This window comes from Rhinolophus ferrumequinum, chromosome 7 (assembly GCF_004115265.2).
Source record: "Rhinolophus ferrumequinum isolate MPI-CBG mRhiFer1 chromosome 7, mRhiFer1_v1.p, whole genome shotgun sequence".
NCBI lineage: Eukaryota > Metazoa > Chordata > Mammalia > Chiroptera > Rhinolophidae > Rhinolophus > Rhinolophus ferrumequinum.
This window is the reverse complement of record NC_046290.1, coordinates 22,098,963-22,125,535: the sequence shown is the minus strand read 5'-3', so window position 1 is coordinate 22,125,535 and position 26,573 is coordinate 22,098,963. Positions and strand designations below refer to the sequence as shown.

At 43.6% G+C, this 26,573-nt stretch overlaps 1 protein-coding gene across 1 annotated transcript in view; it reads left to right on the top strand.

Annotated features, from left to right (window-relative positions):
* ADAMTS12 (ADAM metallopeptidase with thrombospondin type 1 motif 12) overlaps positions 1-7,003 on the top strand; it is a 271,688-nt gene extending 264,685 nt beyond the window's left edge. Inside the window, exon 24 of the mRNA XM_033109831.1 lies at positions 3,047-7,003. Within this exon, the coding sequence (XP_032965722.1) occupies positions 3,047-3,225 (179 nt within the window). The 3' untranslated portion in view covers positions 3,226-7,003. The remainder of the gene's footprint in view (positions 1-3,046) is intronic.
* The last annotated feature ends 19,570 nt before the right edge of the window (positions 7,004-26,573 follow it).

Sequence of the window (26,573 nt, the reverse complement as noted above, 5' to 3'; positions counted from 1 at the left end):
ACAATGGAATATTACTCAGCCATAAAAAAAATGAAATCTTGCAATTTATGACAACATGGATGGATCTAGAGAGTACTATGTTAAGTGAAGTAAGTCAGAGAAAGACAAATACCATATGATTTTACATATACCGTGTTTCCCCGAAAATAAGACCTAGCCGGACAATCAGCTCTAATGAGTCTTTTGGAGCAAAAAGTAATATAAGACCGGGTCTTATATTATAGTAAAATGAGACCGGGTCTTATATTACTTTTTGCTTATTTTCAGGGAAACAGGATATATATACGTGTGTGTGTGTGTGTGTGTGTGTGTGTGTGTGTGTGTGTATACACAGTATAAATGATCCAACAAAAGAAACAGAAACCAACTCATAGATACAGAAAACAAACTGATAGTTACCAGAAGGAAGGGGATTGGGCAGAAAAGAGGAAGAGGATTAAGAAGTACAAACTACCAGTTATAAAATAAGTCACAGGGATGTAATGTACAGCATAGGGAACAGAGTCAGTAATATTGTAATAACTAAATGTGGTGACAGATGGTTACTAGACCTCTTGTGGTGATCACTTTGTAAGGTGTATAAATTGTACAACTGAAACTAATATAACAGTGTATGTCAACTATAACTAAAAATAAAATTTTTAAAAAAATATTTCCAAATAAGGTCATACTCACAGTTACCAATGATTCGGACTTCAACTTTAGGGGATACAAACTTTGGAGGACACAGTTTAACCCTTAACAGGGTTAAAGACTTTGGGGGTCTCTAGGAGGCCCCCTTTGTAATGATAGACACCCTTGAGAGAGACCACACGTTAGCCCTTAGCAGAAGAGGCTTACACATATTTACAGAACAGTTCACAATAGAGCCTAGTGCCACATTGGAGCAAATGATCCAGTAATAATACCACTTTGGAGATCGGGATGGAAGCGATCTGTGTGGTCCAACATGGCCAAAAGCAGCTCTGTGGAGAGAAGGGATGTAAGCTGATCTTTGACACTTCCTCTATCTTCCTCTCTCCATGTGCTCACATACTCATGGCAGACAGAACGGGGGGCAAAGAACTACCCCAGATGCACCTTCTCTAACCACCAGCCACAAAGGCTTCAGGAGAGGCTGGCTAAGAAACTGGAGCAGCCCTGTTACCCAGCCTTCTATGCTGGGCCCTGTTCCAAAGCCAGAAGCCTAGGAAGGCATCTTGCCTTGTTCTGAACAGAGCAGCAGTCACGTGACGCACGGCTCAGGCCCCGCTGAGAATGCCTGCTGCTCTGGTGAGGTCGTGGGCGACAAAGAGCTCTGATTCCTTTCCACAGTAGGAATACTTGGCTGAATGAAGCACGTGCTCTTTCTGAAACATCAGAGCATGCACCAAGGTTTCCTGTGGGATTTTAAGAGAGATTGACTTTTATAATATGTGTAAAAAGAGGCCTGAAGAAGAAAAGAATGAGCAATGAGGAAGGAGGTTTGGGGTTCTAGGAGCATCACGTTACCTGTTACGTAACTTGCTCACAAAATGGAATTTGACAGATAACAGAAGACATTTCTCCACACACACAAAAAGAAAAAACAAGGCACTATCAATGGAAGGATGTGTTCGGAGGAGATAAAAAGCGTTTTTTGCCTTCATGAGCTAAAGGTGAAAAAGCACAAAGAGGCAAAAATACGGTCTCAGGTTTTGAGTAAAGAGGATATTACTTCAATTTCTGCTTGTATTGATGATTCTATTTACAAAGGACAACAGTCTGTTAAAAAGTTTTCTCTTCAGGACTATTCAAATCTTTTCTGTAAAGGAGAAAGAAAGACAACCGGAGCTCTGAGAGGCACCCAAGCAGAGTTTGAAACAATTTCCCTTTCTGGAAGAAAAATCTGTTATGTGGGCCTTATTGAATTCCTTCCAGACGAGGAGTCGGTGGGCCAGTGCAGTGTGAGTCCCACCCATAACCTGTGAGTTGGTGGTTACTGAGAATCTAGTCTAATTCCCTGTTCCATGTTTGAGGAGAGCAGGGCCCCCCAAAATTAAGGAACTTACTTGCCCAGAACTAGTTAGAGTAGAACAAGGATTAGAACTCATGTAACTACTTATATACTTACTATGGAGATGATTTGTGTACGTACGCTGCCTTCCTCTATGTGGTACATTTCTGGAGGGCAGTGACACATTGTTCACGTGCTGAGCAATGCTCCGGAAGCATTGGGCGGTTGGCTAACTGGGTGATTACAGTGCCCTCTGAATGGTATGACTGATAAAAGCAAGAGATCTAGGGTCATACTGCCTGTGTCCAGATCTAGCTGTGCCACTTATCAGCTGGATAACATTGTACAAGTTCCTAACTTCTGTAGGACTCACATTCCTCATCTGAAAACAGAGAGTTGTATTTACCAGACAGTATGGCTGTGAAGACTAAATGAAGCGATGCATGGAAAACATTGCATTCAGCTGTTGCATAACAATACTGCATAGCAAAATACCTCTCAACTCAGGGCTCTAAAACCCAATCATGTATTTTTTGCTCAGCATCTACAGGTCAGCTAAGGTTCAGCTGGTCGGCCTTGGCGGCAAACTGTAGGTTGAGTCTAGGTCAACTTCGTAAGTCTTTCCTCCTCCTTGGTTCAGTGGCCGCACAAGCCAGGTTGTTTTAATGGTAACAGCAGAAGCTCACCAGGACAGGCTCATCCTTCTGCACATTCCAAGGCCCCACAGGGATCATATCTACTAATGTCCCATTGTCCAAAGCAAGTCGTAGGGCTGAACCCGAAGTCAAGAAGTACGGAAGTATTCACCACCCACCAGGCGACCGTGGCAAAGGTGGGAATGTTTAGTACTATTAGAGGGGAGTAAAGAATTGTAACTGATAACTCAGTTTAACACCAACACTTTGCACAGTGCCTGATACATCATAACTCTTCAGTGGATGTTCACTATTACTATGAATTGTTATGGAGCCTTTCTTCATAGACATATAAAGTCTTCCGTTAACAGAAGTTGTGCTCATTCACTTACAAAGGATAATCTTTGGAATTTTCTTATTTTTTCTCCTCCCACAGATGTGCTTTGCATCAAGGACAACTTATCAGCCAGTTTCTGCCAGACACTGAAAACCTTTCAAAAATGTTCTGTGCCTACTGTGCGGGCTCAGTGCTGCTTCTCCTGCTCCCAGACCTATGTCAGTCATACCCGAAGGCCAAGAAAGCCACAGTTGCTCAAAACCCCCAAAGCATTCTAAGTCCAGGAGGAAGCCACCCGCCACCATAGACTGCCACAGCCTGCTGACAGTGACCTGTCCTAGCCCCACGGACCACTTCATGGTTTCACACTGTGCATTTCAGGTCCAACTTTGGGTCATAACAAAACAAAATCCATTGTGTTCCATTGGCAACAAAATGTCCTTTGCAGGAGGTGTGGGACTGTGACACTCGATGCTCCCTGATAGACAAGCGAGATACCCAGGAGAATTAGGCATCTCCTGGGCTCAGCTCCTGGGAAAGTTGCCAAATTAGGCAAGTCTGTGAAATGATGTCTTTTTTTCCTCCTCAAAGAGAAAAACAAAGAGACCAGATTTTTCCCAGACTACCTCAAACGTATCAGGAAACAGAGCCACATTTATCCAGGGAAAAAAGAATCTTGTTAATTGACCTTGGTAGAATCATCTTTTATTTTTTCTTTCTTTCTGCTGGGAGCAACTGCTGTTTAAAATGTCATGGGAGAGCTTTTAGGAACATTCCTTTAATTCATCCAGGCAAAGGACCACTTTCTTCACCAAGTATTCAACTAGGGAGGAAGAGAAAGTACTGGCTACATCTTTTAGTCTGTCCCTAATCCCTGTAGACTCCATATCTGTCTGGGCTGTTCAGACTCCCATGCCTACCTAGAGATACTAGAATAAGAGGAAATGAGCAGAAACGGTAGGATTTAGTAAACCTAAGGGATTTAAGTTAGTCATACAGAAGACATTTCTAACCTGCAGATAATTTCTATGAGACCTCTTCAAAAGCAAAGGAACAGAAATCAATTTCTTGCTAATACACTTGATACTTGAACAATACGCGTTTGAACTGCATGGGTCCACTTACACGTAAATTTTTTTCAATTAATAGCTGAACTGTTTTCCAGCCACACTTTGGCAGTCTGTGGATATGGAGGGCAGACTGTATGTGTTGATCTATGCCATTTTATGTAAGGGACTTAAGCATCCACAGATTTTGGTATCTATGGGGTGGTGATGGTCTGGGAACCAAAACCCCACAGATACCAAGGGGCAACTTACCTTTTGGGTAATCAAAAGTTACATGCAGATTTTCAAGTGCATGAGGTTTGGCAAACCCGCATTGTTCAAGGATCAACTATATAAGAAAGGGAAAGTGGGCCTTTATTCTTCCCACTTTCTTGGGAAATATCCATTCCTTTGTAGAAGAACAAATGACCCTTCCTGTCTCACTTTCCCTTTCCAGCATATTCCCTGCCTGAGTCATCAGCTCAGGCTTCTGAACCATCTTTTCACTGCTGGGGGTTTACATACAACTGCTATAGCCTGGTCCATGGATGCAACCTCCCACCTAACCCCAGGTGGGAAAATGGAGCTCCAGATTAAAATATTTCAAAGAACCTGGTAAATTGTATTAAGCACAAGAACTTATTAACACAACTTCTAGTCTCAAGAAAAGAAAAAAATATATAGAGATTTCTCAAAAGTAAGGTAAAGATGACCTAGTTCCCAGTCCACCCAGTAGTTACACTTTTTCCTTGAGGGGAACAGGTCAGTCAGGAGGAGTCAAAAAAACTGAAACAGATGTTAGAAGGCTTATTCTGGATCTTGCCACCACCCATCAAGAGCCAAAGTAAGCTGTGGTCTCAAATTCAAGGCAAATTTCCTGGTATCTAAGGGGAGGAATTCACATGAATTGAACCCAGAGAGAGAGGGCGGTGGGTGGAGCCTCGAGGGGAAGAAGCCCACAGATCCGCTCTTGGGAGGCAGGGGTGTGGCCTTCATGTAACGGGCAGCATATTTTCAGACTCATTCACAGGTACAGTTAATATTCACCGTGGAGGGCAGTGTCCCATATCTCCTTTGGAATTATCTATCCATTCAGCAGAATGGTGCTACTGAAAAATGGTGCTAATACCTAGATGGTGGCAGAACAAATGTAAACATAATAAACAGATGTACAGGTGGGCAAGTCCATAGACATCTTCTGTTAAGTGTGTAGTGGTGTTGCTGGCCAATGCCAGTTCTACTGCTTGGATCCCAGAAGCTTAAGATTTTTATATTATGTGCTTTTATTGTTTTCTAAGTCATCAATGTATATTCTTCTGATCCATTTCTGTGGAATATAAAACACTGGGATTGGGAGGAAGTTTATGATAGAACAGAAACAAGAGGGAAGTAGAAATGTTTACCTAAAGCCAGGGAATTTATTTCTAGATAAGAATTACACTCTTGTATTCTCTGTCTTCAAATATAAACATTGTTGGCTGATGACAATCTCTGGTGAAATAATGGTTTGAGAGACAAGATGCTTAAGTTGTTAGTGAAGGGGAACCTAATTTTTTTCTAATGAGGCAATTCGCAGACTGTCTCTGAAGTATCGTGTAGACTTTCAAAGGGATTAATTTAGTAAACTGGATGGACTTAACCTGTACTGTACTATCATAGGGTTATGCACATCATCATGACCAGTCTTACAAAACTCAGGAACAGACTCAGCTTCCTACTGACCTCAGCAAACTAGGCCGGATTTCCCAATACACCAAATGTTATTTATGACCCATGTGGCTAAGATGGTAGAAATGTAGGGACGGCCTAGCCAGGTGCTCATTCTAGGCCTTTCTCCAGTTTCTCAAAGGCAGAATATCGGCCTCTAGTCATGCCTCATAGACACGCACTTCCTGTATTGAGGCTGTGTTGCGAGACAGTTGTGTGGGTTTGGACAGGTCGCTGTGCTTGTAATAAGAGAGGGGCCTCCGATGAACCAGGAGACTCTGACGGCAAGAACATAGATGGTGTCTTCACCATTTCTTTGATGCTCTAAGGAGCCAACATGAAGCAGCATTTTTTGGCTTATTTCATCTATGTCCTCCTTCCTTGACAACTTGAACAAGCAAGTGAGAAGCACAGCAAGAGACACTGGATACACATTTGTCATGAGCCAGAGAAGGCTGCCACAGGGCCTGGTGCTCAAACAAATCAAGGATCTCAAACCCAGTTTTGTTTACATTGCCTTTCACAGGGGTAGAGTTCTCTCTTCCCTGAAAAGTTGTGGGTTAATTTAATTCTTGAACATCGAAACATAATTCAACAACGTGAGAAAACAATACTTCAAGAGACTAAACAGTGAGTACTTCTCTAAAATAGGAAATCATTTTGTGATACAAACACTTGCTTCTTTGTAGGAATGACTTGCTTTCCAATGGGTTTGCTTAAACAAGAGCGCACCTCTAGCCACTCCCTGGACAGACAAGTCCCCACGTAGTGGATCATCCCAATGTGATGCTTTCAGATATTTAGTGAATGTTTTTGATAACTTACATCAAGTTGCAGAAACACAAGTTGAGGGGCTTATCTTGTTTCACATCACAATTTCCCAATCAATTAGCTCAAATCCTCCAAACTCTGAAAGCTACACATTGCCACCCCAGAGATTTCAGGTCTCAGTTCTTCTCCCCTCTGACTTGAAGATGAAGTCCTGGTATGCAGTGCATGGTGATTCACTTTCAAGAGAGATCAAATGATGAACTGCCTGGTGCTACAACTTAGCCAATGTATTTGATGCTACTCCTGGTTTTTGTATTGCTAATTCAAATATTATTGTTATTAGTATTATTATTTTAAGTTATATTACTAATAAAAAAATACGGTTGGGGAAGCACTATTCTACCTATCATTGCCCTCCAAATTGGTTGTATGATTTGATGTACATGGCCCAACCCACTGCCCTCCCTGCATCTCTGCTGCTTTGCCAGGCCCAGCCTCAAGGGGTGCCTCACTGGGTACTTCAGTATTTAAAAACAGACTGTAATCATAGCCTGCCATTATGTGGCATCAATAAATGGCCAAAATCATTGATGTTTCCGTGTGATTCATTTTCCCCTGCGGTGAAACTGCCATCCCCCACCCATGGTACCCTGGAGTTTAGCATCCTGGAGGAGGATGCTGTCAGCTTCTTCCTCCCACACGCCTTGCAGATTCTCTGCTACTCCACCTCTACATTAGTATGTCAACAGATGAGTCACATCCCAGGTGAGGTAGAACTTCGGTCTCTTCTCGTGAATAATTATACAATGACTGACAATCTACCATATAATATGAAGTGATACCTAAAGTTCTCCACCATACCAGATCCAATGTATCAGACGTGCAGCGTAACCTCCTCCATCATGTTCTCCAAAGTGTAGACATGATGCTTAAGAGAAAGTAACCCACATCTAGAGGAATTTGCTTTGGAACTCGAATCGTTTTTCAAAGATGGTGCACAACACAGTAAGTACAGCCAGCAAAGGTAGAATTTGGACGTGCAGACATGGAACTCACTCACGGAATGAGTAAAAGCATTGAGGCAGTGAAAACCAGGTATCTACAGGTTATCTCTGAAATATTTGAGGGCATGAGGAATGGTAGGAATCTGTTTTCAGCCAAGAAGGCATCACAGAGGACCGTGAACACCTCCCTCTTTGTACCTTCAAAACTCTCCTGTGACCATGAGGTAACGTTTATCCTACAATGCTCACCTCAAGCACTGCTCCCCCAAGAAGCCCACACTGAACCTGCTAGAAAGACCAAGGCGTTTTTCTGCTCCTCCTTCACTTTGTCCATTTTCCTCTGGAACAGTAGTTCTTCATCAAGAGCAATTTTGTCCCCCAAGAAACATTAGACAATGTCAAGAGACATTATTGGTTTTCACAACTGGTGGAGAGGAGGGAGTGGTGCTGACATCTAGTGAGGAGAGGCCCAGGATAACGTCTTGGGCTGCTAACGTCTTACAGGACAGCCCCTCTCCTTCCCCCCACACCCAAATAATTATCTGGCTCTAAATGTCAATAGTTCTAAAGTTGAAAAACTCTGCATTAAAACAATTATCTCCTAGGAATGATTAGCAGAGTTTCTGGGCTGGGTAAAACTGAGCTCATCCTAAAATTCTGACCTCATAAAAGGACTGATGGGGGAGGACAGGAAACCTCCGAAGAAGAAAAGTAACGCATCAGGAGTCAAAGTCCATCGGTTTGATAAAAGCACCTGATGTTGGATGGCAGTGTCTTGGACTGGCCCCCGGGGGCTCAGGTGCCTCAATCCTAGTGCCATGGGCAATAAACTAAAAGCAAGCAACATAGAAAAGTGATATATTGGAGGGTTGAAATAAACATCTTCCTCTGATTGAGGTTTCTAACAAAAAATGACATAATCAGCCAGATCAAAATACCAGCCTTACTAACGATGAAGCTGGCTTGGAGAGCACATCCTGGATACAAATGGAAAAGGGCTTTCCTACTCTTCTCTACACCTCCTGGGTTGACTCAAGAGGGAAGGGATTGGGGGTAGAAGCGGGAGAGGGACAAGTACAGGGAGGGAGAGAGAAGTGGACCACTCAAACCCATTAACCTCAGTTAATAGAAGTATCCATGGGCATCAAGTGTTCATCAATAGCAGCACTGACGCCCTGCACGGGAAGAACACTGGACAGGTACCATAAAGGTCTCAAAGGGATATCCTAATACTATCCACCCTGGAAGTGGAGCCCTCTTATTTCTGAGGGTAAGATGAGCATGAAGGGAAGAGGTAGGGGCAGAGGAAGCATTATCTAAAAATGGTTCCTTTCCCATAAATCCTCAATGATGATGTGATTTGGTTTTTTAAAGATCATAATGAAATGACTTGGAAGAAGTAGTGATAAAGCAAGATACAGAAGTTAATGAGAGAGTGTCACCGCCTTCCACGCTCACTCCTGCATCAAGCATTGCCCACTCCCTCACAGGACAGCCCCCAGGCTCCTTCCTTTAGTGATAGAGGCCTGGCTCACCCCCATCTCCAATTTGATGGGATGTTTCCAGAACTAGGGTTCTTTAGTCATGGCAACCGCAGCCTTCACAATGACGGTACGTGGTGCCCGGGGCTGAGGTAACATCAAGGGATTCCCAAAAACTCAGCACAGTCCACCTGGAGCTTGACACCAGCCATCAGACTGCTGGAGGTTCTCCTGCCCAAGTGCCCGTTATGGCGGCACCCCTGGCACCATCATGATACAGCTTCCTCTTTGGCTACTAAAGCAACTGGGAACATCCCCACAGCCAGCTGTGGCAGGACAGGAAGATAATGCTGACTGGTCCATAGAAGACATTCTCTTGTTGCTCCCAGAAATATTGGAGAGGAATTTGCAGGGACTGAAATTCTCTCAGAGTGGGTGGGAGCAGAACCAGGGGAAAACTAACTCTTAACCATCACTAACATTGTATTCTTAACCCCAGAATGGGAAGGACCTGCTAACGATATTTTCGCCTATGTGCTGCCCCTCTAGACTCAACTTTTTGAGGAGAGGGAAAGTAATGTTTGGTACTTCTATTCCTGGAATTTTGTCCACTGCCTGGTACATAGTATGTGTTCAACAAAAATGGGTTCGTTAAATTAATTGATGCCAATTTAAGGAGTTAGGGAAAACAAGTGAAGTTCTTTTAGCAACTGAAAGGTGAAAGCTTATTTTGGAAATGAAACTTAGTAAGCCATTCAGAACCAACACACAGATCTAAACAAACCATCGTAACTATTAATGAACAATTATCGACATAACTGACAGTATTTTGGAACGTGCTGTGCCCTGTGAAAGGGCAGGATCTTTCTGCAGGATCCAAGGGATAAAACTAAGGAGCCCAATGTTTCCACTTTACTAATGTCTGCTACTTATCCTCTATCTGAGATTTCCCCAGTGTTTGGAGAGGCAGTATGATGAAAAGCAAGCTGACTGGTAGAAAGCCCTGACTAAACTGGGGACAGAACTGGATGCTAATCTCAGTTCCACGCCCCCTAAACTGTGGACTTTGGGAAAGTCTTGGGCAATCATTCACTCACATTTCTATCTATCTCTCCCAATGAATGCTCATCTTCCCAGATGGCAAAAGTCATGTCTCATTCATCATTATTCTCCCAGTTCTTACTACCATGCCTGGCATGAAGAGGATGCCTAGTAAAGTTGAATGGATGGATGTATGAAGGACTCTACTTGTAAAGCAAAAGTGTTGGTCTAAGTTGAAGTGTCCAAGGGATGTGAAAAACCGCAGGAAAAAAAAAAAAACACGATGCAGCTTCTGAATCATCATTTTGATTCAAATTGGGAGAAGGGAAGCTTCTTTAAAATAAAACACATACTGGGAAGTATGAACTATAAATTGTTAAAGTAAGATAGGAAACTTCATGAGCATTTCCTCAACTATAGAGGCCATTTCAGTCAAACCCCTGGGCCTCTCCCCTGCCTTAGGGGTTCTTTGGTGGAAATGCTTAAGGCTGGATTCCGTGCTATCTGAGGTCAGATCTGCTCTGGTATTCTGTGATATGATAACTTATAATCTGGCCACTTGAAAATCCCAATGGACTTCACCCTCCACTGCTGCAGTTCCTCACCACCGTGCTCCCTAAACGGTCTTTGTTTGCTAAGCCAGTTTTTCTTGGCACAGTCAAATAAAGCGTTGATGGCTGCTGACTTGCTTTTTCCACTCCACCCGTTAGCCCCACCACTGTGCTCCAGGATCCAGGATCTAATCTATGAGCAGGATGACAAGTAAAACAGTGGTACTCGTCCAGTTTTAACCCATAGCTGCCAACTGCTGAGTGTTCTTCAGACCACGACACAGGATGGAATGAGCAATCCATCAAAGGCACTTTAACTGGCTTATATACTGGTCAGAGGTGGGGCTCGGTAGCCACTCCTACCAGAGGAGCCACTCCTACCTTATCAGGTGCAGTGTTCCAGTTACAATCGCTGCAGCCCAAACGACTCCCAAACCTAGTGATGTAAGAATAGTCACTATATTGTGTGCTCATCAATTCTGTGGATCGGGGATTCAGACAGACACAGAAGGCCGACGCCTCTGCTCCGTGGTGTTGAGAACTTCAAAAACTTGGCATGAATGACTCAGTCCAAACCCCTGCACTAAGAACTTGACCACAGTTTCCAGCACCCTAAGGCCGTGGCCCTGGGATGACCCAGCCAGGCTAGATTTCCTGTCTGGAAAGATCAAGCATGCCAAGAGCAGTTAGCATTTGTTCCAGCCAACACTTGATGATGGGTCCCTAACTTCCCTTTTCTTAGAGCATTTACTACAAACTTACTATTGTAAAGCCTTTTTCTGTCCCTTTGAAATGTATGCATATCCCCTACAACCCAGGAGCGTTTTTCTCAAGGACCTGAAAGTCATTCCATTGAAATGTTATCATCAGGAAGGATAGGGCACCTGTCTGCCAACCTCTGTGGGAAGGTAGAAGCCTAACTTTGGTAACTACCAGTTAGCAGACACAAATGACCTCATCACATTGACACTGACCAGCCCTCTTACCCAATTTTACTAATTTTTCACTTTCTGACTCTGCTTGAGCCCCTTCTTGCTCCTCCTCCCAACTCTCATTCTCCCTTTAAAACGTCCAGTTTCCTTTGCACAAATCGGAGTTGAGTTCAGAACAGTGGGGTCTCTCCCCCACATTCAAGGGGAGAGGACACAGACCCACTTCTCAATGGAACAAGTGCCAAATGCTTGGAGCTATGATTAAAAATCACCACATGCACCAAGTTCCAAGTTCTATATACAACAGAACTTCATTATTCAGATTCCTTATTTGCAAATCTGCCTATTTGTTAAAATGTATTTATAACTCCAAAATCAGTACGAATGGAGCTCTCACAGATATGTGCAGAGCTGAGAAAAATTTGAGTCACCCCACATGCCTGTTTCCAGCTGTGGTCGGACAAGGTGACACTCTGCTTCTTGTTTCAGCTCTCATACTGTACACAAGTATCCTTTCCACAGCTGACTTCGTGCCATATTTTTTTGCATGTTAGTGCTTTTTGTTGGTGATTCTGCTTGTAAAGTGGCCTCCAAGTGCCGTGCTGAACTGCTGTCTGGTACTCCCAAGCACCAGAAGGCTGTGATGTGTAGGCTCACGCTGGCCAGAATGCTGGGTTAGTGTGATCTCCACAGAACTGGATATTATACAACCACGAGGGTTAGGGTAAAGCATTCATGTTGTATTTTATTATCATTAGCCTGCAAGAAGCACAGCAACAGTCCCCAAGTTCATACAAGAATGCTCATACAGCTTTATCAAAATACTCAAAACACTGGAAGCAGCTCTGGTGTCCATCCATCAAGAGTAGAATGGGTAACCTGTGAGATATTTATACAACGCTATACTGCTCAGCAGTAACAAGGAAATGAACCATCGATATGTGTAACAATATGCAAGGACCTCCATGCATTGTGCTCAGTGTGAGAAACTTCACCCAAAATAAGACATACTACACAATTTTTTGAATAAAATTTGAAAACAGGCAAAACCAATGTACAGTGGGGGGGAAAAGTCAGAATAGCAGTTGCCTCTAGGGCTTGGGTGGGGAGTGCGGGTTGACTAGAAGGGGCCCATGAGATAGGACAGGCTTTGGCCCCAGAATTGCTGATTCAGAACCAAGAATTTGCATTTCTAATAAATTTCCAGGTGGTACTGTTGCTGCTAGTCCTGGGAATGACACTTTGAGAACCTGCTCTAACGTGTCCTTGCTTAACTCAGCAGACATCTCTGGCGCCCACGCCTAGGCCTTGCATCTGTTTGCTTTCTGCTCCAGCGCACCCTCATGTGCGGGCAGCTCTAAAGTGCCGGGGAGTGAAGACTGCTGGGCGCAACTCTCAACCAATGGGGGATAAAGTAGCGGGCGGCCAAGTGTTCTGGGCCCCCCTCCTCCAGGTGCACAAAGCTGGAAGACGCTGCATGATTCGGGAGGTCCTGGCATGGCTGAGCCCCAGTTGCCCACAGCAGCAACCTCTATAACGCACCTTGAGGTTGGCTTTTCCTCCTTCCCTGTCTCACTTCCTACTCCCTCACTTCTGTTTCCTGAGATCACCTCCCGAATGAACTCCTCACATCCAAGTTCTATCTCAGGCTCTGCTTCTGGGGAACCCAAACTAAGAAAATTGGGTGCATGTTGAAGGTGAAAGGACGCAGAATGTGATCACAAGAGCATCGTTTGACATTACTGCAGGGAAAAAAGACAGCGGACAATGGCTTTGGATGTGCTGCCTCTTTATCAAATCTGGTGTTTCCCACATGTCCCCCTTGAAGCTCGGCTGCTTACGTGGTTCTTCTGCAGACCAGGATCTACCTGCTCTCGCGGTCTGGTCTTGGCTGGGTCAGAGTCCAGGGTGGTCTCTGGGTGTCAGAGAGACGAGTACAGATGGCTCAGGATCAAGCTCCGTTCTTCCTGCTGGTCAGTCATACCTGTTTCTCAAGACACTCCCCGGATTCTGACCTCTAGTTTCCCCGATGCTCTGCCCAATCTCTGAGCCCTTTTGAAAGTCTCCTGATCACACAGTGAATGCCTCACGTTTCTGATGTGGATCCTGCTTCCTTGGGATGAAGTGCTGATCCTTGTCTGTCAGGAGGAGGGTTGGTTAGAACAACTCTTCCCAGCCTCTTCACACATGACACATAGAAAGAAGACCATGTATGCATCGTCCACTGCAGTGACCTGTAAGACCAGTAGCAGCCAGACCTGGCCGCTCTGAGCACTGAGGGGTTCGAGGACCTCAGGCACACACACCTGCACTCCCCAATCCCAAAGTGTAAAACACAGAAACGATCAACACTCACAGGAATAAAAACCACAACTCTCTGGAATCCATGGAATGAAGTATTAACCCACAGTGAGGAGGACTTTGGGGACAGCCAGCCCAGCCACACCCCAGGCGCCAGCCTAAGAAGCTCACATCCCCACTCCCCACACAGCCTCTTCATGATGCATCTCTGGAGACAGACTCTAGGAATCTTTGAAGGGCAAAGGTAGTTCTGGTCTCCTAATTGCCTCTTTTCCAAACCTCTCCGATTTTGCCTCCACGTCGTTAACTGCCTGGGTCGCAAACCCGGGCTTAATCATGTGTGCGCTGCCCCCTGGTGGCTGTCTTGAGGAAGAGAAAAGCTGAGTTACCAATACGCAGAGCTGGCATTTCCCATTTAAATCCAACACAGATGTCGAATTATAATCTTGCACACCTGAAAATTGTTATCTTTTTTACCCCAGTAAATTTAGTTTAAAAATCAACACCAAGCTCAACAGGAAAGAAGCCCCTTGTGAAGAGAAATTAGAGTGGTAGACAATGGGTGCTGATAAGCTAATACAGGGCAACACCTTTCTCCAACGTGGTGGAAATGATTGCAAAAGAAGTCCAATGGATAGAGCTGCAGGGGACCAACGGCTGCACAAAACGATCATTGTTTTCGGCTGATTGTCTTGCATCTGTTCTTGATTTTAGACAACAGATGAGCTAATGAAGCATGCGATTAAATTAGCCCTCCATGACCCCTGTGGATTTCGAAATGGATTTGTTATGTGTTGCTGAGGAACCCTTGCCCTCTATTGCCTTTCTGATCCACTAAAGAGCAGAACGTTAAGAAAACTCTCCATTTGCCTGGTGGCTGGGAACTAGCTCAGTTGAATGGGCATCTGAACCTCAGAAGGTAAAGAAGGAAGCGACAAGCTGACAAATGTTTCTTCTCCCCTTCTTACTTAGGGAGATACAACTCTGGGAGCAAGACGGTTATTTTTAAACTAAATTTTCAGGTTACTGGGAGTAGATATATCAAAGTGGCTAATTGATATAGACAAGAGTTAAACTCCTACGGCATCTCATCAATGTTATAACAAAATGACGTTGTACAAAACAATGTTAATTGAGGAACTGCTGCAAGTCCAAGTGGATAGAACTACAGGTACTCTTTGCATACAGGGTCTGCTGGTATAACAGGCATTCTGCAATGAATCATTTTACATCCAGTCTTGAGTAAGTTTCATGACAACTCTCCCACCTAGTACTACAAAGAAGGCTATAGGATGTTTCTCATCTAGCCGTGCATTGAGAGAGCTGAAACTGATGATGGAGCTACAAAAGGAGAGAAACAAAAAAAAGAGAAAGTTGCTGCTGGCTTTCCTGATTGGAAAGCTGAGCTTAAACCTACCACAAATTTGGAGGCTTAAGACAACACAAACTTATTATCTTACGGTTCTGCAGGTCAGACGTCCAATGCAGATCTCACTGGGTTAAAATCAAGGTGTTGGCAGAGCTGTGTTGCTTCTGGAGGCTCTAGCTGAGAATCTATTTCCTTGCCTCCTCCACCTTCATTCTTGGCTCATGGTTTCCTTTCCCATCTTCACAGCCAGCAGTAGCTGATCACCTGCTTGCTTCTCACATTCCTCTGACTCTCTTCTCTTGCCTCCATCGTCGACTTTTAATAAGCTTTGCGTCATTGGACCCACCTGGATGATCCAGGTTGATCTCCCTTAGTGTCAGCTGATCAGTAACTTTAATTCCATCTGCAACCTTAATTCCCCCGTGCCTTGTAACCTAACAGTCACAGGTTGTTCTGGGGAACAGGGCACGGACATCTTTTGGAGGGCCATTATTCTGCCCACCTTAAAAGGTAAGCTTACAAAGGGCCTTGCACCCTTTTAAAAGAGTTTTCACTTTAGCCTAAGGATAGTTGGGGGTTTTAGCAAATGAATAGCATGATCATATTGTGTTTTCTGTTATATTCTTTTTCTCTGAAGTTTGGAATGGGACTAGGTGCTTTGGAATCGCACTCCCAGGCCTACGCCTGATCCTAGGTCCAGGAGAAAGGCCTTTCCAGGGAACAGAGGAGACACTGCAGGTGCAGTACTTCAGATGGATACCGGTAGCCTAGTTCTCAAACCTCATTCTCATCTAAATCCACACCCAATAAGTTGAGAGTCTATTGTAAACAGGCACACTTCAGAGATATTGCAGGTGTGGTTCTAGACCACCGCAATAAAGCAAGTATGTCAGTAAAGTGAGTTGTATCTTTTCCCTAGTGGAGGGTCTTGCCTTCAATTTGTAAAAAAACGAATCATCTGTGAAGTGCAACAAAACAAGGCCCAATAAAATGAGGTTAGCCTGCAGTCACCTCTATCGCCCTATGGAGTCAGGCTGGATTAGAGAGTTTGTGACGAAGCCAGAGAGCTGCCACCCAGAGTTGGGAAACACACACACACACACACACACACACCCTTACCTTCGTCTTGGCTTCCTTCCATCTCCCTGCATTTGCCAGGAACAGCATCTCCTGTTTCTATCCCCTACCCCTTTCAATAAGACAATTCAGGAAATATATCCTCTAACCTCTTTACTGAACTCTGCTGTATCACGGAGAAAATGTTTCCCAAATCCGTAATGTCTTCGCCAGAAGATAAAGTGTCGGAAACATTTTATTCTCTTTCCATCAATACACTTCCCTTTCAAAGGAGAACTTTCTAGATATGAAGACTTATTAGGAGCCACGCCTCCCTTCTAAATGACGTAACTGTGCACTAGGATGGAGACCTGGCTCCAGCATCTCTTTCAACTGCGTTTAGTTTATTAGCACCATTGTTCGGCTAGCCTACAGTCAGCCATCCATACAGCCATTGGGTTGGAGCGTCTTTACAGAACAGATGGCAATCTTTTGCATGCTTTACTTTTTCTCTTCTGGTTGAAAGATTATAATCAACACTGAGCAACAGAGCCCTCTCGTCTCCCGTCTCGGGCCTCCCCTCACCCTCAGGGCTAAGGGCTGGGATCCCACCGGGTGGGGGTTGTTAGATTTTCCCCATACGGGTCATTCATCCTGGATGACACAGACCGCCCTGGCCCACCCTAATTCCATCCCGTGCCCTGTCTACCTCATCTCATTTGCTCGTTTCCACCGCTCATTAGCTCCCTCTACCCTGGGTCTCCAAGATGAGGACAGAAATCTATCTGGCATATCCCTCCTTCCCTCCACAACATGGTACGAATAGGGGCCTTGGGGCCTCATAACTTGGCTCCCCAAAACTCTGACTCTTATTAGTTACCCTCACTAGTTGTATAATAATATTGCCCTCATAGAGCTTTCGTGAGCATGAAATTAGTTAATTCACATGACAACGGGTAGAAGAGTGCTTTTCAAAGTGCACCTTATGGACCAATGTAAGTGCACAAATTGCCTGCTCCCGTCCGCAACTAGATAAGTAAGAAAGTATAGTTCAGAGAATGTTTAGAAACTTGTCAATCAAATCTCATTGGATTGATGAGTTTCCAAAGCAAGAAGAAAGCTCATTACACACGTTAAATGTTGAATGTGCATGGCATTTATTCAAAGTGTGCATAAAGGCCCTTAACGTGGGGAGTCGCTCTTTCCCTCACAGCTTGTTGTGAAGTTACGATTGTGAAATAACAAGTTATTTGTATAATAACGATTATATTCATGACTTATGTATACACTTTCAGTGGACAATATGTACAAGTGTAGTTTTTTTCTTTTACCTATTCATTCATTTTTACTGCATTTTGCAAAAAAACATTGATCTGTGACAAATTGGAAATTAAAAGAAAAAGCTACTCATGTTTCACAGAGAATTTAAGAAGCGTAGACTTAGAAACTACCTAGCACATTGTAATGTAAAGCACATTAAAAAGTGCCCGGCACATAGTAAGTGTTCACTTAGCACCGGTTACCATTACTTTCATTTTGTAGAAGAAGAATCTTATGTAGAGAGAGTTTCGGCAACTTTCCCAGTGTCCCAGGTACATGGCCCCGGTCCACTTGAGGTATGTGGCGTAGGACCTGGACGTACCTGCCAGTCTGTCTAGGGGAAATGGCCCGGAGGACTTGGCTCAGTTGACACAAGGGGATCCTGCAGAAAATCCTGCAGGACAAAAAGCAGCAGCTTTTGGGGAGACAAATGGGTGTCTCAGGCTGTCCTCAAGTTGTTCATGGTGCCAGCAAGCCCTGAGATGAAATGCGATTGCCCAGAAAGCACCTGTGTGTTCATTGCCAAAGGAATAGTAACAACTCTGAGGAATAGCCAGCCAGACATTGGTACCAGGGCCCAGCAAGGCACCTAGGAACCTGGAGGAAAAGAAACATCACCCAGAAAGGAGGAGATCCATTGGGCAGCACAAGGTCTCTAGGACTCCCTGGGGACCAACTTCCCCACAAAGCCACAAGGGCAAGTCAGCCATATCCTTCCATATCAGACACAATCTTAGGGAGAGAGACAAAGGAAGAGAAGCTATTTGAGGGACTGAGCATTTTTAACTAACAGAAACTGAATGCCACTGAAAGGGAATAAGACTGGATTGAAGATGTAGTTAATTTTTGCCTCGTATTCCATGGGAGAGGGCTTAGGGGAAAGTTCCAGGTACAGAGAAAATAATCTCCTTTTCACTGCACCAATGAGTTGTGACAGATGTTGAATTGTTCTGTCTTGTTACAAGGATATCAGGGGAAAGCTAGAGGATGAATTAAGGAACCAATGAATCTCGTCCTCAGTTATTGGTTTCTGACTCCTTTCCTCCAAGTCCCTGTGGGAGCTGATCCCCAGCACACGGCACCTGGTCTCTGCTGTCCTCTGAGCAAGTGGCAGTCCAAATTTCACATGCATTAGCCAAGTGCACGGACAAGGGAAGTTAAGTGCCACAGCCCACAGAGGCGCATGTAGGTGTGTTTGAAAGCTGTGGGGATCATGACACTTTGAGAAAGGTGCCTGTGACAGCACGGGATACATGGGCAGGTGGGTAGGGCTTATTCCTGGGACTAATGAGGCTTTCCCTAGCAGAAGCCCATCCCTTTACCTACGATGCACTAATTCTACATCAATGGGGGACTATGGCAGAAGGATAATCACAACTTGGAGAGCTGGGACCATCCACGCGGTTCGAAGGGTGGTTCCTGCACCAGCGTCCACTGGGGCGATTGCCCAGCCTGCAGACCCCACTCACATCCCAGGTCGACTGTGTCAGAGGTCTTGCAGACTCCACAAACCTTCTAGGTTTTTCTGATGCACATTAAGTTTGAGAAACACTGGCTTCAAAAAATTAGCTAGGGTGAAAAGTCGGTGGAATATTTTCCTGAAAGGAGGAGGACTTTTACTTTTCAAAAAATAAGTGTCAGTTAGATGCCAGAGCCAGGTGGGAAGGGAAACAAGCCCCATTTCCAGTTCTGCTGTCAAAGACAATGGACTAGAGGCTTCGGTAAGAAGCTGTGCCCTGGTTGTGACCAGAGGCTTAGAAAAATGTGGACTCCTGACTGCAAGGAAGTGTACGACATTTGTAATTCAAATGTGCTGATCGAACACTCTCACTTCAGAATTTGTGGAGTACAATGCATATAGCAGACATGACTCCAAATCAACAAAGATTAGAATAAATAATACAACATAAGCGGTACCCTGCTGTATTAATTCATTTACTTTAAATTTGTTAATATTCCTTCAAGCTATCTGTAGTGCCCACATAAAGCAGCAGTTCTCAAGCTTTAGAGCTTTTTAAAATATCTATTCCAGACTTTCCCTCTAGAGATCGATTTGTTAGGTCAGGGATGAGCCCAGGATTTTAACAAGAATGCTTGGTGCTTTTGAAATGTGTTAGAAGGGCTAACCTTTGAAAAATGAACACTTAAGAATTGACTGACCCTTCTGGCCAATCACTCACCCTCCTGCCCCCCCAAAACTCTTTAAGACAGCTATTCAACCAACCTTCCCATTAAGCTGCACATGGAATTAATACTCAATTAGTAATTTAACATAACATATCCTTTTCCAGAGCCATGAACACTGTAACAATTTTCAATGCCCTGAATTGAATTTTTTAAAAAAATAACTATTTATTACAAGAACTGTGATGGCAAATTAATATAGGCTGGTTCCATGCTGCATGAACACGCCTATGCAAACCAAATGCATTAAATGATGCATTAAATTTCAGTTCCTGGATTTCTGTCTATGGGACAATATAATAGCACTGGGCAGGGACATTTGTCATGCTTTTGGCCACCCAATACTTGTTGAGTTCTGTTCCTATTTCTGGGCAATTACCTTCCACCAACCTCCCTTGAAATTAGGAGAGCCAAAGGAGCAAAATTTCACTGGGGAGAAGGAAGCATCCTGAGAATACAGTAGGCAAAGAGAGGCAGGTGGGTCAGGGGGGAGTGATGCCCAGCTTTCCAGGACCTTGGTGGAGATGCCAGGGCAGAATGCTCTGTCCTCTGGAGGCTGCAGCAGAGGCTCCAATGGGAAGTCTGGTGCTGCCCTCTGGGGCTGTTCCCTTTTGCACAGCTTCCCTGTCTGACCCCAAGCCCCTCCCAGGGATTCTATGAACTACTCAGTATCCTTCAATAAACTCCTCTCCACTTGTACTAGCTGGAGTGGGTTCTGTAGTTTTCTACTAAAAATCCTGATAGAGAACAATGGTTGTCTATTCTGCCAGCTACATACAGCTACTGTTTCCCCGAAAATAAGACCTAGCTGGACAATCAGCTCTAATGCATTATTTGGAGCAAAAATTAATGTAAGACCCGATCTTATATTACGTTAGATGGAACCCGGTCTTATAGTAAAATAAGACCAGATCGTATATTAATTTTTGCTCCAAAAGACGCATTAGAGCTGATTGTCCGGCTAGGTCTTATTTTTGGGGAAACACGGTATTCTTTATTGTAAATGTCATCGTACCACTTTGTTGAGATTTTTTTTTAACATAAGCATATCATTATTAAAAAAAATTCTCTTTGTATATTTAAAAGGAAACCTGTGTTAAGCTGTATTTGGGGACCCAGAGGCCCCACCTTCCATTTCAGGGACCAGCCCCTGCCCACGTGCAGCTTGCACATCACCCAGGGGCAACCCTTGATGTAGGTTTTACCACATGTAAGTGCTGTTCCTTCTGTTAGCACAGGAGCAGGCGCTGAGACTTGTCGGTGTGCCGGACGTATTTATTCCAGATTACATAAAGACCCGGGGCCTCTGCTTGTGCAAGCGATTGTGAAAATTGGAGGTCCCAAACAGTAGGTGCTTTTGAAAATAGTGGCTACAGAAAAAGGTCAGAGTCTTACGAGCATTTCAGAGAAAAGACCTGGGCTGAAGCTTTGACCTGTGCAGCCAAAATACCTCTGGACATTCTCATTGGCAGGAGCAACTTTGAATAGAAGTAAGGGTCCAAACGACAATTGTGAGGATGGAATGTTAATCCCCTACTCCTACCTAGACTGAATCTCCTGGTCCCTGTCTTCACCTCTCTTTACTCCCCACTTCCGACCTAAGTGCGGCATGTTATCTACGGTGCAGGGTAGGAGAAAGTGCCTATCTGTCCCCTTCCTCTTGCTGTGAACCAACTAGTCCAGGAAGCAGGTATTCGTATCAGGAGAGGGTTTTGCAACTGTCTGGACTGGGTGGAGGAACTTCCTTTTACCTCTGTAGAGAAGGGGCAGCTCGCCCGTTTCATCACAGATATGGAGCTGTGTGCTGCGAGCGGTTGTATCAGTGAGGAAAGTCAAGTTTGGCTTTCCAGCTGCTGGACTCTTGTGTTCCTCTCCCTCTCTTTCAATTGGTTCCACACCCAGGAGAGGGAAAAAGGGGAATTACTTCAACCAAAGCTTAGAACCTTAATATTCTTACCTCTCTTTCTCTAGTTCTATCCCTATCTGTCCAATCTCTAGCTACTGATCCCCTGACATCCTTCATTTAACTAAAATGTTCCCGAAAGATCTCTGAGCAACATGGCTTTACTGATTCTCTTTAGGGAATAATGCCACAGAAAAATGTATTTCTCTGGGGAACCCTTTCTCTCTTTGACAGGTCCATCTATTAACGGACGCATCTTACTGTTAAACCTTTGCTCGTTGCGCCACTCTAGGCACTGGACTTTTTCGTGAGAGTTTTCTTCTCCCTGCTTGAAAACCAGAAGTCTAGCCACCATTCCTCCGGGCCTATCCCTCATCCCCCGCTCCCTACCCTTCCTCATGACAACGGAGTTGGGAAAGGCACCCCCATTGCAGCTTTCCAGGCTCTTATCATGTCCTTCCCTTACTGGTTGTAATGAGGGGCAGCCGAGAATGACCAGTGCAAGGTCCTGTTTCAAGATGTAAACATTATCAAATAATGCTGTTTGATTCCTCGATCTTTCCCCAGTGAGTTGATCACTCAGAAAGATGTTTCCATGTGAGTTTATCTTGGCCTCAATGGGCACCTCATTCAAACTATCTTAAAGGCGAATTTTCTGGAATAATGGAGATAAACTTGGGGTGGAACCATGGAGGAAACAGCTTCCCTTGAAATTTAAGATAGCACTACGGTTATTATATAATTGTTTTTATCTCAACCTTGTCTGATATATATGCATCTCTCTGGGTAAGAAAGGCAAGCTTGCCCTCTGCTGCCTGGAATTAAAACAGCCTTTAAGTTTTCATGAGTGCATAGCCATAGAACAGGCTTTCCCAGAGTAAATAAATGCCTTACACCACTGGTCAGAGTCCCACTTGATAAAAGGAGTTCTGGCATCATTGGATATTCATGATGCACTTTTGAGATATTGAAAACTCCAAGAAGTCATACCTTGAAGAAACTGGTTTACCTAAGTCTTTCCCAGGTTGAATCTCTTTAAGAGCCTACAGAAAGCACATGACAATATTTTCAAAGTGAACACATACATGTCACTTAAACAGGCCACTGTGAATCTACATCTAATTATCTGTCCCTCCGAGGCATGGCACCGTCCTCAGTCATTGCACCCTCCTATTCCCCCACTACTTCCCCCAACCCACCCCCTTCCCAAGTCTTGTCACTTCTCCTTTCTTGGTACTTCTTCTGTCAGCTCCTTCCTCTCATTTTCCGGTCCCTGATTTCATTCAGGCCTTTATTCTTGATCTGCCTTCCATGACTCTACAGATGGTATGTGCTTCTGTGGTCCCAATGTTTCCTCCTTCATAATAAGCATCACCGCTGTATTTGATTTCTTCCTCTCTTGCTAGACTGTAAACTCCATAAGGGCACGGCTCTTGTCCACCGTTCACGCTGTCTAATATAGCACCAGTTCCATAGCTGGATCCTAAGGGTTATTTTTTTTGTTTTTGTTTTTCCTGAACACATTAATTCCTTCAGAGCATCTCTGGTCTTTGGGAAGAAGTATTTCAGTGGTGTGGAGGGAGCTGATGTCAGAATACACAAGGACGCAGAATATAGTGGGATAGAACAGATGTTGTTTGCAGGTTGAGAGCTAGAAGGCAATTAGGGGAGAAGTTGAGGACATAGAGGGGATAACTGTGGGAGCAAGTACTGTACTGGAGCAGATGAGAATACTACTACCTTTCTTACACTACATACAAATTTCAACTCATAATAATTACACAAAAGAGACATTATCTACATTTTATGGATAAGAAAATACACTTATAGAAATTAAACAAATTTGCCTAACCTGGTAAGTGACAGACTTAGGGTATTAACCCAACTATCTGCTTCCAAAGCTCATGTCTTTGTCTCCGTACCGCCCTCTCTGCCATGGGACCAGGAGCTCTGGTAGAATGGCCTTAAAAGGTACAGTGGAAGGAAGGGGACTAAATATAATAAGGGCATTGTTTGGAAGTCTACATAAAGAACAGCTGGACCCCAGTCTGAATCCCTCCCTGTGCAGTCAGTGATTGCTTCCCCCTGCTCCTCCCAGAAAACTGTTGGGTTTACTCTCTGGAGAACTTAAAGAGACTGCAACCTTCTGGGACCCGAGAGTCAGGGGAGGATGAGATGAGGTGCTGTTCTGGACACAGGGAGAGTAAGTGGAAGTGTGCATACTGAATGATAAGACCTCCCCTCCCAAGCCCCCTTTCCTAATGCAAAATCCAAAAGCCCCAGGCTTACCTCACAGGGAGATGGGAAGAAACTTCTCTAAAGAAACTTAATGAGCCCTACAGGATGTAACCCTATGATAAGAATAAGGAAGAAACCTTGAAACTGAAAATGTGAGTTGAAATTTTTTTGAAAACAATAGAATAAATGGGAAGATAAAGACGAACTCTTAGAAAGTAGATCATGTAAATAATAGAAGTTCCCCTAAGAAAAGAGTGAAAAAATGATTTCCCTACCTGTTCTTAATTCAGTCAAGTTCTCAGGTGTATCCCTGTCCTCAATAACCACGCACATATGCACACACGCATACTTCTAATTGTTGTTTAGTGCTTCACTCCTGAACAATGATCTCTGGCAGTTAGGCATGTTTACAGTATGACACAGAGACCAAAACATAAACAAGTCAACGTAAAGAAAACAGAGCTCATGCAGTGTGTTAAACCTAACTTCAATGTAATTTAGTATATGTGCTGCCGAAGTGAGCACAACTTCAATGTAATTTAAAGGAATACCTGAGATAAAAGAAATTGGATCCAAGGAACAAGGATCATTAAGATGAGGAATAATGTAAGAACAAGAAAGAACTCTTAAAAACTAAAAAGAAAAAAAAATGACCGCTGAAATGAAAACACACACACACACAGAGAGAGAGAAGAATGATTGTGAAGAGAAAGTTAAATTTCAGAACAAGGCTAAAGAAAAGAGATCTAAACCTTTCAGAGGAAAGCATGATGAGTGATATACAAAGGACTTGGAATAGGAATGAATGGATTCCAAAAGGCAGAATTAAATGGAAGCCTTGTCTTCCAAAATCTGAGAAAGTAAATTTACTTTCAACCAAGGATTCTCTATACATCCCATGCGTCCTTCTTTGAAAAGCAACTGGAAAATCCTGTCCACCAATATGAAAGTGAATCAAGAAAAAGTAACGTATGGCATCCAGGAGAGGACGAATATGGAAGAGAGGCAAAGGCTGACTGAGGTGATGGTTGCCATGAGCCCAGATTGGAGGATACGGATTCTAGAAGGGATTTGTCTCAGAAGACAAATGGAACTACAGAATCGTCTTTCAGATTTGACTTGTGGATGATAATTATGTGAGGAGATGACGGTGTTACTTTATTGTGGTAATCATTTTGTAACATTTATGTGTATCAAACCATCACATTGTACACCTTAAATTTGTATGTGTTAGATCAATATCTCAACAAAGCTAGAAAAAAAGATTCAACTTCTGGAAGAACTGTAATGAAATGTACGCAACAGAGCTATTCAAGTCAGATAGTCAAAGAAAACATTTTAAAAGGAAGGTATTTTTTAGGTCCAATAAAAAAGGGTTGTACTATAAGAAACGTAATCACAGAATATTATTTGACTTAACGAAGTCAAATAATTTGGACATAGTAAGGAAGACACCTAGTATGGATTTAACAAAAAGTTGAGATACAACACTATTAAAAAGATATATGCAGGAAGGAAATGAAGGGGTGTGAACTAAAACCCTCATCTTCTGAAACAGGAAGTTAATAGAGAGGGTGCTAAAAGTGAAGAATCTAGAGAATAACAGTATTTAGAAACAGGACCAGAGGCCTACACCAGCCTGGCTGAAAGTAGTTCCCTGAGAGAATGGGAATCAGATGACGGTCACAAGGGCAAGAGTCTAGTTCTCTTGAGAAGCAAATGAGACAGGAAATGAGAGCCGTTGCCCCAAAGTGAGCTCCTCAGCATCTGCTGGGAGCTTGTTAGAGGGACTATCTCAGGACCCAGCCCAAAACTACAGAGCCAGAGTGCATTTTAACACCATTTCCTGCTGATCTGTATGCCCTGGTCTAGCAGCCCCGGTGCATGGTACAGGTGTCTATTGCTGCGATACACGTAAGGGACTGAAGCAAGGGGATTCACTGGGCCCATGAGGTCATCGGGAGTTCAAGCGTGACCTCAGGCCACCATTCTAGGTCCTTCTCCCTTTCACTTGCCTATACTGCCTTAACCTGACTACTCTGTACTCCCGACTTAATCTAATCTGTCTTTACAGATTTTGGTTTTGGTACCGATTTTATACACTTGGGTACCTACTTTGTTTTGGTACCTATTTTTTATTTCACAAAATCTGTCGTTACAGAATTTATCACATGATGGTTGCAACTTTGTTGTCATTGTTCTCAAATTGTTCCTGTATATTTGGTCCCCAAGATAAATCTCAATAGATTAGATGTTCAATAAGGGCTTAGTAGTTGGGTTCTTTCAATTCTTCTTACATGCCAGGGCAGAACAGATGAATACATCAGTAAATGGAACAGTCTCTGCTCTCCAGGATAGAGAAGGAAAAGATAACAAAATTAACTAACTACAGAGAAAAGAGCTTTGACGGGATAAACCCACAAATTGTAAGAGCCCTTAATGGATGGTCCCCTAGTGCTTCTACTGGAAGCAAAGACTAAGCTAAGAAAGTGTCTGTTACAAAGAAGATTCTTTGAATTTTAAAGAAATAAAAATTAAATATAGTTTAAAAATGATTCAGAAATTTTGGAATCATGACTTGAAAATGCAAAGCTCTAGTTTAAATATAGTTTCCCTCAAGATACATACATATAAAAATTAATTGCAAATCTATCAAAGGCAAAGTTTTAAGACAGTCATAAGCAAGGCTTAATTATGAAATTAAAAATAAAAATCCCTATGA